Genomic DNA, 15,511 nt, shown 5'->3' with positions numbered 1-15,511 from the left:
GAAGGAACCAGCCCTGCCAGGACTTTCTGTTGTTTATTGTAACTTGTTCATAATGCCTTACATTAGTCCTCACACACATGCTGGTCCACATTCTAACATCCAGACTTACCCACAAACACACAAATATGAGATTTACACACATATATCCATGCTGAGGTTCTGTGGCCCATAATCATTCATTTCATACATGGCTTATCTGTTGTTCCGCTTTCCACTAACATTCGAAGCAGTCCACACAACGTCTTGGTGGCCTCGCTCTGCATGATGTCAGCATGAACTCCAACAGAGAGACACAGAGTTTGCAATAAGTTAATAATGCTGGTCAGCATCATCGCTGTGGGGTGAAGGTTCCTTTCACCTTGTTCTGCTTCTGAAAAGGAAATGGCAATAAGAAATAACAATCCCAAATAAAATTGACTGTGGAAATCATTTAAGGTATTTAATATCACATACTTTCTTCTTTTCAAACACTTGAAAATATTTTAGTGTTATTCTAGGTTCACAGTAAAATTAAGAAGGTACAGAGACTTAACAAACTGGTTTTTTTAGAATTTAGAAAGGTGGCTACCTGAATTCAGTACTTATAAGACTGATAGATGACTTAGCTGTGTTTTACTACTAGAAAGAGAAAAACATCTTCACAAGAAAAGGTGAAACCTAGAATTTATTCTTTCTCCCTTTCTTTCCCCCACCCCCAAGAGACAAAATGTCACAGCTGCCCAGCCTAGCTCAAACTCCTGGGTCCCAGAGATCCTGCTGTCTCACCTCTCACCTGGCTGCCCCAATTGTTTCTGTCCCAACCTTCCTTTAAAAAGTGAGACTGGGGTATGGAGGGTGAGCAGTACTCATAGAGACCAAAGGCAAGCCTGGGGTATCTTCTTCCTTCAGGTAACACCCACTTTGATTTTATAAAACAGGGAGGGCTTTCATGAAGCTTGGGAATCGCTGATTAGGTTAGCATGCCTGGCCAGTAAGTCTGAGACCAGACCAAGCAGAGTTCCGATTACAAGCATGTTCATCGCTTCACCAACTTTTAACTAAGGATCTAATTCAGGCCCTCATGCTTGACTATAATAAGCACTTTTATGAACTGAGCCATCTATTCCACCCTAAAAAGATGAGACAATAGAGTAACAGTGTATTTAAGCGCGCGCACACACTCACATACACACACACACACACACACACACACACACATATCAGAAGCAAAGAAATGATTGCAAGGTTTCCCTTCTTTACAAAGACAACTTATCAAATGTCTAGAAGCTACAAATTGAATGAAGGCAACTGACAGCCCACCTGCATAGCCAGCCAGTCTATCGACGGGACAATGAGATCACCACTGTCACATATCTACCTCTTTCATGGCTCTAATTCTACAATGAGGAATACCCCAGATACAGGTGGAAAGGGGAATGCTTGTAGCCCAGAGGCACATACTATAGCTTGGATCCACTTCCAAACTCTCTGTGTTGCTGGACAGGTTGAAGTATTCTGAATCAATGATATGGAAGTGCTTAAGTAAAGCAGGTGGGGCCATAGCTTGCAACTTGAAGCTGGTGGAGGAAAAAGCAAAGGATCCAGAGCAACACAACGTAACACTGAATCCGCCATGCCACTTACTATCAGGCTTTGGCCAACCACACAAACCAATCGAAGTAAGGCAAGGACCAACAAGCTGGTTTGGTGGGTATAGTAAGTACTTGCTACTACCATTTGCTACTACCCAGAATTTACATGGTGAAAAGAGAGAAGTGACTCCTATACTTGTCTTCTGATCTCCACAGGTATGCTGTAGAATGTCTGTGCTCAACCCCCACAAAATAAATAAATAAACTGGCTTTGGGGTTTTTATTTTATTTTATTTGTTTTTTTTTTTTTTAAAGAATCATCAGGTTGATATATTGCCACCAAGCCTGACGACTTCAGTTGAATTCCCTGAGACATGGTTGATAAAAGGAGAACTGACTCCCATAAGACATCCCATAACTTACAGACATGCAGATGAGTGTACACACACACACAAACTTAAAAAGTCATTCTGCATACCCTTTCTTCCATCGTCCTCTGAGAAGGGCATCAGGAAGTAAAGGCTAAGATACATCAGTTTGTCTGGGTTATTACTAGATGTAGAGCCCACTATACAGCTATACCAGAATCTTGGTTTGAAGAGGACACAGCAATGTCCTCAGATGAATCCTGACCACTGTCTAACTTTCCAGGGGAAAATGATGGCTATCTAACACATGAACAATCTGCCCTGCTATCATGACCAAAAAACTTTGTGAGGCACCCACCAGAGTCATCCTCTGTGTCAGAATCCTCTGCAGAGGGCTGTGACGAAACAGGCAGCTCCACCAACTTGAGGTCATACTTTCCTTCTTTTCCCATCCTGTATGAGTTAGTGCTGCCTGTGTCCCACTGGACCCTGATCCAGCCATCCTCTCCTAGCTCACCAATTACCCGGCCTAGGCCTGGGGGAGGTCCATCCTGAAAAGGCAAAACAATGCAAACCAAGTAAGAGAGTGTGTGTCCTGTTCTGGATCCATCCTAGTTCCATCAGCCTCCTCCTAACTCAAACATACCTGAAAACAATTTATAGATACTATTTTTAAATGCCATAAAGCCACATGCTCAAATTTCTTTGCTAAAGAAATAAGGAGACATGGAGTGAATTCTCTCAACTAGAGGACTCTGAATAAATGCATTAATTAGTGTCCTAGAAACAGGAGTGGTCTTTCCAATGACTTCTATCACTTCCTTAGAGTGCAAACCTAGGCCCCATAGCAAGACTATGAACCATTCCAAAGGAAGAGAATTGCTGATAGCATGTTATTACTTGGTCTCAATTTCACTTCTAAAATGACTATGACAAAATATGCTTAATAGTATAACTGAGAAAATCCACATGACATCATGGGAAGGACAATGTCTTTTGCCTGTATTTTATTATTCAGAAATCAGCAGCGAAGTCATCTATAAATCTTACAAGTTCCTGAATTCAGGCAGCCATTTACTCTAACTTCCACTGATTGATTCATTGATATGATGTGCTAAGATGTTAATGAAATCTCTAAATACCTGGTCACCCCACTTCCAATCTACCCCTCTCATGACCCTGGTTCCAATCTTCATCATAGCAGCCAGTTCTGGCCCTGAAACAGGGAGCTGAACAGGGGCAGTTTCCTTCCTTGTTTCTTCCAACACTGTAGCAGAGGCTCCCCGGGCAGAAGCGTTCATGTCATCCTCAGCACTGTCACACGTAGGACCTATGAGAGCATCAGACAAGAGCCAAGCCTGTGATTACATGCACTATCCTATTTTTATTATTTATTTAAATTGTGCGATTACTTGTGTGTAAATTATGCCTAAATGTGGTTTTGTACACGCAGGTACAGTGGTAACATGAGTTTAAAAGAGGGCCTCAGATGTCCTAGAGCTGGAGTTATAGGCAGTTGTAAGCCACCAAACATGTGTGCTGAAAACTAAGTGAACTCAGATCTTTGGCAACAGTGGTAAGTGTCCTTTTAACTGCAGAGCCATCTTTCTGACCTCCAGTGTCCTATATTTAATAGACATAGCAGCAGATGTAGTGGCACTCATGTAAATTGTGAGTTCAAAGTAGACTGATCTACACAGAGGGTCCTATCTCAAACACCATTAAACACATACACACACACACACACACACACACACACACACACACACACACACAAAGGGAGGTGAGGGAGGGAGGGAGGTGAGGGAGGGAGAGAGGGAGGGAAGGAGGTGAGGGAGGGAGGGAGGGAGATAGGGGAGAGGGAGGCAAAGATCACGAAGAACTGGTTCGCACTAAGTTTAAAAAAATGGAACCTCATCCAGGCCTTTAGCTAACCATCTGTAAAGGTTTCTCCTCTCTCTCTGCCTCCATTCCTTGGAGACTCTAGATTCTAGCAGGACTAGCAGAATCTAGAGGCACTCTAGGTTCTCCCTCACTGCACCCCTTCCTATCAGCCTGAATATGCAAAGGCACTCTCTACCTAGGAACCCACTGGCCACCACAGCCTAGGAATCTAGTAGGTGATCTTAACTCTCTTCAGTTTCTCTGTTGCAAATTTCTGAGTCTCATCCCCAGCCCTGTAGCAGACCATGTGAAGGGGCCCAGCCACTCTTTCTAACTGTGCTATCTGGGACTCTCTTAAAGCCAGCTTTCATCCTTTCTGGGGATCTACTCAGCCTTCCCCTTCTAAGTCATTCCCATTCCTTCATATCAGTCCCAAATGTCCAAGAACAGTTCTATCTCAGAGCTCCAGTGGCCATACCTCAAAGGAACTCAGAAAACCCAAACAGATGTTAAACTGAAGATAAAATTTGTTAAACTAAAGATAAAAAAAATGTATGAAGTCAAACAAAATCCTCAGCGATAAGCCTCATCAACAGAGTAAAAGAGACAGAAGAGAGAATCTTGGACAGTACAGACAAGATAGAAGAAATAGATACCCCAGTCAAAAAAAAAAAAAAAAAAAAATCTAAAAAAAGAAAAATTCCAGGCACAAACATCTAGAAAATTTGAGATATCGTGGAATGACAAAATTTATGACTAAAAGAAATAGAAAAAAAAGAAGAAACTCAGATCAAAAGTTTAGAAAAACATTTGCAACAAATCATAAAAGAAATTTTTCCTAACCCAAAGAAGGAAGTCCCTATTAAGGTTCAAGAAGCAAACACAACATCAAATAAAATAAACCAGAAAAGAAATTCCCCAGGACACATAATAACCAAAACATACATGTACAAAAAAAAATAATAAATTAATTAAAAAATTAAAAGGGAAAAACAAAACAAAAATAACATATAAAAGCAGACCCAACAGATGAGAGTAACACCTGAGTTTAAGCATTCTCAGTGGAGACTCTCAAAGCTAGAAGGGCCTGGATCAATGGTCTACAAACTCTTTGAAAGACTACAGATTCCAGCCCAAACTACTACACCCTGCAAACCTTTCAATCACAATTGACAAAGAAAAAAACCTCATGATAAAACTAAATGTAAGCAGGCACTAGAGGTAAAACTTCAGTCTGAGAGGTTAGTCACATCCGAAAGTGGAAGGAGTAAATAATTTTAGACAAGCAAATCAAGAGGAGAAAACCCCACACCATAATAAGAACAAGAAACTGCTCAGTGATTCCTCTCACATCAATGATTCCAAATTCTCCAATAAAAACCACAGATTATGAAAAAAAAAAAAAAAAAAAAAACAAAACCCAAGATCCATCCTACTGCTGCTTTCCAGAAATATACCTTAACATCAAGGACTGAGATTATTTCAGGGGACAAAGTGGTAAAAAAAAATTCCAAACAAATGGATCCAGGAAACAAGTCAATATAGGTATTTACTATCTAACAAACATCAAGCCAAAACTAGTAAGAAGAGATAGGGAAGAACACTACATACTTGCCAAAGAAAAGATCTACCAAGAGGTTAATACAATTTGAAACATTTACGTACCAAACTCAAGGGTACCCAATTCATAACAGAAACAACCAAATTACACACTGATCCTCACATAATGATAATGGGTAACTTCAAAACTCAACTCTGGCAAATAGGCTAGTCATCCAAACAAAAACTAAAAAGAGAAATGCTGTCATAAATAAACAATGTCATAAAGAAATGGACCTAAGTGTACGTACAGAACATATTACCCATACACAAAGGAACACACATTCTTTTTCACATCTCATGGGACTTTCTCAAAAACTGACCAGATACTGGGACTCAAAGCAAGTTCCAACAGATATAAGAAATTAAAACAAACAAAAACAAAAGCAAACAAAAAAAAAAAAAAAAAACAGCCTGCATCCTGGCCACCAAGGATTAAAATTGGTTATCAACAACAACAACAAAAATATAAAGTGTACAAACTAAGAAAACAGAGCTCACTGTTGAATAAAACTGGATCAAGACAAAAATTAAGAAAAAAAATTAAAATGTTTTAGAACTGAATGAAAATGAAAACACAACATAACCAAATATATGAGACACATATAAAGGCAGCTCTAAGAATCAAGTTATATACTACATGACTACTTAAATGTTTAGAAGTAATAACTTAATGGCACACCTGAAAAGTCTAGAACAAAATGAAAAAAAAAATAACTCTTAAAAGTAGTAGATGGCAAGAAATAATAAAACTCAGGGCTGAAACCAAAAGAGAAATGTGTGTGTGTGTGTAAAGACAACCACCACAACCACCACCACCATCAAATACAAATAATCAATGAAATGAATTAATTCTTGGTAAAAATCAGTAAGACTGATAAACCTTTAGCCAAATTAACTTAAAGATGGAGAGAGAGGCAAATTAATAAAATCAGAGATGAAAGGGAACCAAGAAAGAAGGGGAGAAAAGAAAAGAAAAGAAAAGAAAAGAAAAGAAAAGAAAAGAGAAAACATAGTGGTGGCAGCACGTGCTTTTAATCCCAGCACAGGGGGATCTAGGGCAGCCTGGTCTACCAAGTGAGCCATCACGGAAATAGAAATCAAAACTACTTTGAGATTCCATCTTATATACCTGTCAGAATGGCTAAGATTAAAAACACAGTGACAGCTCATGCTGGTGAACATGTGGCTCAAGGAGAACACTCCTCCATTGCTGGTGGGAGGGCAAACTTGTTCATCTACTTTGGGAATCAGTATGACAGTTTCTCAGAAGATTGGGACTAGTTCTATCTCAAGACCCAGCTATAACACTCCTGGGCATATATCCTAGTCCATCACACCACAGTGACACCTGCTCAACTATGTTTATTCGCAATAGCCAGAAACCGGAAACAACTTAGATGTCCCTCAACTGAAGAATGGATAAAGAAAATACACATTTACACAATGGAATATTTCTCGGCTGTTAAAAACAGTGTCACCATGAAATCTGCAGGCAAATAAATGGAACTAGAAAGATAATTCTGAGTGAGGTAACCCAGACCAGAAAGACAAGCATGGTACATACTCACTTCTAAGTGGATATTAGCCACAAAGTAAAGGATAACCATGCTACAATCTACAGACTCAAAAAAAAAAAAAAAAAACTAAGTAACAAGGAGGGCCCAAGAGGAGTTGTGGGGATAACACATGAATCTCACTGATAAATGGGAACAGAATGAACAACTCAGGTGGGTGAGAGAGGAGACTGATCAGGGGTGTGGGGTGGAGATGGGAAGAGGAAGGATCATGTGGGGAAGACAACTAGAATGGAGAGGAGAGGGAATCTCTGTGATGAGCTAGAAACCCAGCACAGTAGAAACTCCCAGGAATAAATGAGAGTGACCCTAGCTAAGACTCCTAGCAGTGGGGAATATGAAACCTAAATTGGCCATCTCCTGTAAGCAGGCAAGTCTTTCAATTGCGGGACTGGTACTGCAATCCAGCCACAAAACCTTCAACCTACAATTTGTCCTGTCTACAAGATGTACTGAGGTGAAGGTGGTACAGAAACTATGAACGTGAATAATCAATGACTCTTCTAGCTTGAGACTCATTCTATGAGAGGGAGCACACCCCTGACACGACCCAGAGGGCCAGGAGATAGAGGTTGGATAGACTCATGATAAATCCAAACACAAATGAAGTTTGAAAGTCAATGAAATGTTTCCTAATGATATTCTGCTATACTCATAGATTGTAATCTGGCCTGTCATTCAAGAGGCTTCATCTAGAAACTGATAAAAACAGATGCAGTGGCCACAGCCAACATTAGGTAGAAGTTGAGGAATCCTGCAAAAGAAGAGGGGAAAGTGTGTAGGCTTTAGAGGGGTCAAGGGCACCACAGGAAAACCTACAGAATCAACAAACCTGAGCCCATCGGGGCTCACAGAGAATGAACAGTCAACCAGAAAGCCTACATGAAACTGACCCAGCCCCACTCTACACACGTTATAAGGATAAAGAAAACGTAAGTCACATTTTCCTAAAGGACCCAAAGCCAATTCCAACCTACCGATCAGCCTTAGGGCTGTCTGTGTGAGTGCCAGTGTGCCTGAGTTGAGCAGGAGGTCAAGGTTGTTTGCACCGTGCTGCAGGGTAAGCATGCTAAGCATCACCAGAAGAAATCGAGCTTGTGGGATGGTTCCCAGACTTGGTCCTGCCGGGTTCTCATTGGTAATGGTTTGTAGGGGAACAGGCTGGATACCTAAAAAGCATTAACATTCATTTGAATTCCTTATTTCTGGGTACAACACACATAATCCCACACAATGGAATTTGGTTATTAACTACTTGTTCATTTCTGTATCTTTTTTAATTGAGTTTCCAAATAATGTGGTTAGAGCAGATCTATTTTATTTTGTGATATTCCCATTATCTACATTCTACATACTGGTCTCTGTCTTTCCGTATACAGTATAAAGAGGAAAAAATCAAGTTAGCTCAGGAATAAATGCTAGTCCAATTTTACCAGTACCTGTAGGTAGAGCTCTGTGAGTTAGTTGAAGGCCAACTTGATCTAAATATTGAGTTCCAGGCTAGCATAGCGTACATAGTAAGATCCAGACTCATAGTGAGACCCCAAACCAAAATGAAACAAGAAAAAATTGTAAACAAATACCAATTTAAAAGTGTGGGGATGAGCACCCTAAAGTGTGGCACTCCATATAATACAATACCACCCTAAAGTTTAAAAAAAGCATCATGATGTTTTCTAAACATCTTTGACCATCTTTCACTTTACCACCACAGAACTAATCTTATTATTTCTCTACAGATACTCAAATTATCTAGAAGAAAAATATTAACTTAGGACTCTGGCACCCTAAAGTATATCGTACAACACTCATAACAATGTAGTTTTCAGAATATTTTGAGATTATTCATTCTGCCAAATTTCCAAAGTTCTATTCTCAATGTTTAAAACAAATAAATAAATAAAAAGGCTAAAAGCACCTAAGATTATCATTAATTCGATGAACACGTTTCCAAAAGCAAAAAGTAATCTTTTTGTAAATGTACACAGTATATAATTACAGTATATAACACTTCTGCAGTCACAGTCATTACTCTAATGTCAGTTTTCAAACAGGGCCTTTTAATTATCACTTTTGTTAGGCTCACCCAGCTCTTTAAACTTGGCACTTGCATCCATCAGAACAGATCGAATATTCTGAACTGCCCAAGCATACAGCTTGCCAAAAGTCACTTCCAACAGCATCCGGTTAAACGGTGGGATCAAATCCACATCCCTCAAACAGTCTGTAAGTGGTTCCCTTCAAAACAGAGAAGCAGAATTAGACTTGGGACATTGCCAGACTCTTAAAAAGAACATTAGTATGTTGTCAAAATTCCCATATCGAGAAAAATCTTATAAAGCTTTACCCTATATCAATTCCTTCAGGAATAAGTCTCTGCCATCCACAAAACATAGCATACTGCACAGAAGGAAGTAGAGAACTTTTGGCTGCCAGTTTCAGAATAGTATCTATCCCTTCCAGCCGAACCTCTGCTCTCTCCAACTGCAAAACAGCAATATTTATAGTCAGTGCTCTATCTGACTCAATGCAAAGAATCGTGCCACAGAAAGTCATACCTGTTTCAGTAGGCACTTCCGCATTTTTTCCACATCTACTGGCTCTTCTTTAAGGGCAAATTCAACAATTGTATTAAGCAGTGCAGACTGTGGGTAAAGCCCCTGCACATTTTGCTTTAGCCATTTATATTTATGAACCCCTGTAACTGTATTCAACAATGGTTGCCATTTATCCTATCAAAAAAAGAACAATATAAACCATTAGTTTACCCTATTACTGTGTAATATATAAAAACTCTTTGAATACACACAAGATAACAAAAGTTCTGCTGTTTGTCCACTAGGACTGGAACCCAAAACACTGTAACACAAGCTTTGCAAAGCACTCTGTCACTAATATTTTAAATTAAGTAAGAGATATTACTTTTAAAAATATTAATAGCCTCAGGAACAATAGTTTCTCAAGCAAATAGGAAAATGAATGAATGATTTTAAAAAAAGGAAAATATAACACAGAGCCAAAAACAAAAGAAAATAGTTTTCTAGCAGTGTGACTAGCCAGAACACTGTCCACCAAGTTTATTAAGCAGCCTGGGACCATACTTGTAATAGCAACACACCACACTCACTACCCTGCAGGTACAGCAACAGCACGGTACCAGGGATTCATTTGTGTGTAGTGTTTCTATTATGCAATCTAAGAATCACAGAACATACTTCACCTTGGGAGACTTCATGGAAATGGGTCTTTTGTCTACATTTATAGGACTATGAGGCAAAACACAAGCTTCTTCTAAATCACTCTCTTCATTCCCAATTTTTTCTTCACCATCAGTAGATTCTGGTTTCTTAGGAACTATATTTAAAAACATAAGAATCATTTATATGACTTTTAATTAAGAAATACTTTAATGTGAAAGAATGAGTAAGTTAGGGTTTTCTGTCAGCTTGACACAAGGCAGAGTGAAGAGGGAACCACACACAACTGAGCAGGCCTGCCAACACTGGCCTGTACGTGACTGATGTAGGAGATCCCAGACCACACCATCTGTGGGATGGTGGTCCTGGGATCTACAAAAATAATGAACTGAGCAAGTCATGAGAAACAAGCCAGTAATCAGCACAATTCCTCTCTCTAGATTCTACTTGGAGTTCCTGTCCTGACTTCCCTCCATGATAAAATATGATCTGAGAGTTGTAAGATGAAATGAACCCTCTCCTCTCCAAATTGCTTTTGGCTTTAGTGTTTTATCACAGTAGCAGAAAGACAAAGGTTAGATATTTTCTTTTTAAAGAGCACAGAATAGCATAATCAGCTGTAACGCTCAAATTATTAAGTAAAAACTACCACAGTGAGTCTCTCACCGTGTCATGTCAGGGACAGAAGTGAGGCACTACAATAGAGAAGCGCTCTCATGAAGAGCAAGGTGAGTAACTGAGTCTTTGGGCCACTCAGTCCTTTGTAAATGCACAACACTACAGTTTCTATGGCACAAACAGAATTGTGGGTGACATGAATACTGACAGGTGGAGGCAGGCAGGAACTGGTGCTAGAGCTCAGCAGAAAAGACATCTGCTGCCAACCCTGATACTGGGAGTTCAATCCCCAGAACCCAGGTGGTAGTAGGAAAGAACAGACTATTGCAAGCTGTCCTCTGACCTTCACAAGTGTGCCATGGCACTCTGGCCCACATGCACACGTGTTACACATGAAAAATATTTTTTAATTACACTTTCATTTATGCAAGTTGAAATTTAAATTTCGTGTGTCAAAATATTATCCTTTTTACTTACTTCTTAAAATTTAAAATTGGAAACAGCCAATCTTAGCACATAAACAGGGCAAAGACAATAGCAGGCGACATTTGGCCTCTGGTCCTTGCTTGTCCTTGCTGGTCTTCTGCATGATTCTTAGCCGTTAGTGTGTAAATAAACACCATGCCTCTTATGCAAGCCTCTTCAGTCGGCAACAGTTCTACTGAATTTGCATGATGCTGTGTGGTATTCCTTCCCTGTCTTAATCTCTTTAAGGATTTTATCCTAATTCTATTCAATATATAAAGAAAAAGGACAATAAACATAGGCATGTGTATTGACAAAGGAGTACTGGACTGTCGAAATTCCGCAAGCTAAGAAAAGTATGTTTGGTTGGAGAAATGGTTCGTCAGTGAAGAACACTAAATGCTCCTCCAGAAGACCTTGGCTCAGTTCCTAGAATCCATATGCCAGCTCATCAGTGTCAGTAACCCCAGTACATCTGCCATTCTCTTCTGGTCTTCAGGGGCAACAGGCATTCATGTGGTACACAGACATATATGTAAGCAAAACACCCATACACATAATGATTTTTTTGAAAGAAGAAAGGGAGGGAGGGAGAGAAGAGAGAGAGGAATAGAGGGAGGGATAGAGGGAGGAAGGGAGGAAGGGAGGAAGGAAGGAAGGAAGGAAGGAAGAAAGGAAGGAAGAAAGGAAGGAAGGAAGGAAGGAAGCATAAGCACTAAGCCCCGACAATAGGACAATAGTCTCCTTGAGGCTTCCAGTAGGACTGGGACACCACCCCAGCCACCAAACTTTTGGCCTACAATTTGTCCTGCCAGCAGGATGAGCTAGGGTAAATTGGCACAGTATTTGTGGTAGTGGCCAACCAATGACTAGTCCAACTTGAATCCCACAAAAGGAAAGGGAACCAATGCCTGCCTGGATAGCCAGGAACCAGAGACTGGATAGCTCAGAAACCTAGGATAAAACCAAACTCAACTGGCAAAATAAAACAAAAAAACAAAGGTCAATAAAATGATTCTTAATGATAATCCACTATGCTTGTAGACTGGAATCTAACATAATCATCATCTGAGAGGATTCATTCAGCAAATGATGAGACCAGATACAGAGATCCACAGCTAAACATTAGTGGAGTTTAGAAATCCTGTAGAAGAAAGGAAGGATTGTAGAGCCAGAGGGGTGAAAGGTGCCACAAGAAAATGGCTGGCCCACAGAAGTATATCTGGGCTTATAGAGGCTCATAGAGACTGAACAACCAGAGAGCTTGTATGAGTCTGACCTACATCCTATGCATGTGTATCTTGTTTGTATACTTCAGTGTTCTTGAGTGGAGCTGTCTGACTTCTTTGCCTGCTTTGGGGACATTTTTCCTCCTACTGGGTTGCCTTGTCCAACCATAATATGAGGAGAGGTATCTACTCTTATTATAACTTGACTAGCCATGTTTGTTGATAACCTATGAAACCTATCCTTTTCTAAAAGAAGAGGAGAAGAGGAGGATCTTGAGGAGAGGGGAGGGAGGGGATGGACTGGAAAGAGGAGAGGGGAAACTGTGGTCATGAAGTAACATATGAGAGAATTTTGAAAAAGGAAAGTGAAAAGAATAACCTCTCATTAAGAGTGTTTTGGCTGGGTTTGGTACAACACCCCTCTAATACATAATCACAAAGGCAGAATCAGAAAAAAAATACACTTAAGACCAGCCTAGGCTACATAGGAACGCCATGTGTCTGAAATTATGTTTTCATGTAACTCTATCCTAGGGCCATGTGACCAGTTTACCTCGTGTAGTGTGGTGGTTTCAATATGCTAGCACATGGGGAGTGGCACTATTAGAAGGTATGGCCTTGTGAGAGGAAGTACATCATTGTGGTGGTGGGTTTTAAGCTCCTATGATTAAGATCTGCCAAAGGCAGAAGAGCCGTCTTCTCCTGACTGCCTTCTAATCAAGAGGTAGAGCTCTTGTCTCACTCTCCAACACCTTGCCTACCTGGACACTGCCGTGCTTCTTGTCATGATCATGGACTGAACCTCTGAACCTATAAGCCAGCCGCAATTAAATGTTGTCCCTCATAAGAGCTGCTCTGGTCATGAAGTCTCTCCTCAGCAATGGAAACCCTAACTAAGATACCTAGATAGGTGATACTAGATTATGACTTAAAGAGATCACCATTTGCTCTGGGACATTGGAATCTGAGTAACTGGTACCAATCACACAAGTCCTACCTACCTAGTAGTTCTTACAGTCATCAACAGAAACCTTGAACGCCAAGGTTCAGGAATGTTTCTCTGATAGACATGTTTCACTGTGAGAACTAAGAAGGTCCACAAGGGATCCCACAGCGAGGATGCACTGGAAGCAGCTGTGCCTGATTTGCTCTCAAATATATTCTCCCCTTTGTTAGTACTCTTTAGCATCCTTCTATAGTGACAAATCGTAACTGTCAGCATAAGTGCATGTCATCAAGTCTGACCAGTATCATCAGTCATTTCTACAGGTTAATTTCTTTAAAAGTGAGCTAGGACATAGAGGGAAAGGGAAGAAAGGGAGAGGGAAAGGAGAAGGTCGGGGGAAAGAAGAGGGAAGAAGAGAAAGGGATTGAGCAAGGGAAGGGAAAAAGGGAGAGGTTAGTAGGAAGAAGGAGGTAGAAGGAAAGGAGGAAGGAATGGGAGGTGGAGAAGAGGAAAGAGAGAGAAGGGGAGGGGAAAAGGAGGAAAGAAAGGAATGGATTAGAAGAACGGGAAGAAAACCAGCTTCTAACATCACACAGTAAATCTAGACACATACAAGGAAGTCAGAGTCCAGAGACATGAGGTAACTGAGTTTGAGACAGGCCTGAGATCTGGCTATAACCTCACTTTCCACAGTGTCAACACCTGTGGTCAACTGTAGTCCAGAAATATTTGTATTTGTCTAGAATCTTTGGGGAGAGAATGATTATATCCAAGTAAGCTCACTATATTCAGTTATAACTATTTTTGCTTTATTATTATAGTTCATCTCATACTGAGCTCAACTGATTGTACTTGGTACTAACTGTAGTTTTGAACACCCACTGACGGTCCTCAAAACTGCAGGTAATACCCAGCACAATAAATAAGATAGGGGAAAACTATTTTACTCAGTACTTCAAAACAACAAAACATTTTCCTACAAAAGTGGCAAGAACAAATCATAAGATGAAATGTTCTAATAATTTCATTATCAGGACAATGTTATAAATTCTTAAAATATTTTTATCAACTTACTAAATTAATCAAGATTGTTGCATTCAATCACAAATACTCATATTGTGACAATACATGGAAATGCCACAGGCATTTTGATACATACCAATATCAAAAACTTCACAGACTCAAAGATTTAGAAAGTATACACTGTATCAATATAGTCTAACTTTTTCCATTATTACCTCTCTTTTTCCTTCTTTCTCGAATGATCTTCTGAGCTATCCTCCTCCAACGGGGTAATGAGCCTAACAGCTTAAACTTAGACATTATAGATAGGTCACTACAAACAGCAGGCCTCAATTCATTGAAGAGAAATCTCAAGCGTTCAATGACAGGTGCACACACCTCCTTGTAGGAACGACCCTGTTCTTGATGAGTCTGCCAAGGTAAATAGGAAAATGGACTTAACAATAAGTATTCTGGCAACTTTCTATATAGCACAGAAAAACAAATTAAAATCCATTCACCTTAATGAGTGAGCATTTTGCTTGGTAGACAACTCTACATACATCCACCACAGATTTAGGCAATGTTCTGTGCTTGACTTGCTCAATACCAAGTGTACCTACATGAACTAAAGATAATGCCACATGACCTGTAAAAGACATTTTGTGAAAGGGCAAGAATGAATGTATAATGCATGCCATTTGAAAGGTCTACAATGTAGTTAAAACACATGAATACTGAGGTCTGTACCTAAATCTTCATGTTTTAGGAGGCAGCATAACAGAAGACGGCCAACCTCTTCCACGGGATGCTCAGGAGGAAACGTGATTGGTGTAGTCAAGTGGCACTGTCTACAGTACCTTTCAATTTGACACAGAAAGTCCTGCAAGAAGAAGGGTCAAAGGTAACCTCAGAGTTGTAAGTAAATCTTCATAAATCCCAATACTCCACAGCTTCTATCCAACTTTTTCCAACAGGTGAACTATATAACTCAGTTTTATGAATGCAGAATCAACTTATCACTTCAAAACTAAATCTCCAAATAACACACAAAG

The 15,511-nt window shown here is 39.9% G+C and overlaps 1 protein-coding gene across 2 annotated transcripts in view; it reads right to left on the bottom strand.

The window, feature by feature from the left end:
* HERC2 (HECT and RLD domain containing E3 ubiquitin protein ligase 2) overlaps positions 1-15,511 on the bottom strand; it is a 162,655-nt gene that overhangs the window by 78,887 nt on the left and 68,257 nt on the right. For both annotated transcript variants that reach the window (XM_080914641.1, XM_080914642.1), the window contains exons 28-38: positions 15,207-15,339; positions 14,978-15,105; positions 14,693-14,888; positions 10,220-10,353; positions 9,558-9,731; positions 9,347-9,483; positions 9,086-9,237; positions 7,977-8,168; positions 3,082-3,269; positions 2,298-2,490; positions 188-370 (exon numbers count right to left, since the gene is read on the bottom strand). In XM_080914641.1, coding sequence (XP_080770767.1) covers positions 188-370; positions 2,298-2,490; positions 3,082-3,269; positions 7,977-8,168; positions 9,086-9,237; positions 9,347-9,483; positions 9,558-9,731; positions 10,220-10,353; positions 14,693-14,888; positions 14,978-15,105; positions 15,207-15,339 — 1,810 coding nt within the window. The remainder of the gene's footprint in view (positions 1-187; positions 371-2,297; positions 2,491-3,081; positions 3,270-7,976; positions 8,169-9,085; positions 9,238-9,346; positions 9,484-9,557; positions 9,732-10,219; positions 10,354-14,692; positions 14,889-14,977; positions 15,106-15,206; positions 15,340-15,511) is intronic.

This window comes from Micromys minutus (assembly GCF_963924665.1).
Source record: "Micromys minutus genome assembly, chromosome: 3".
Lineage (NCBI taxonomy): Eukaryota > Metazoa > Chordata > Mammalia > Rodentia > Muridae > Micromys > Micromys minutus.
This window is presented reverse-complemented; position numbering and strand designations above follow the sequence as displayed.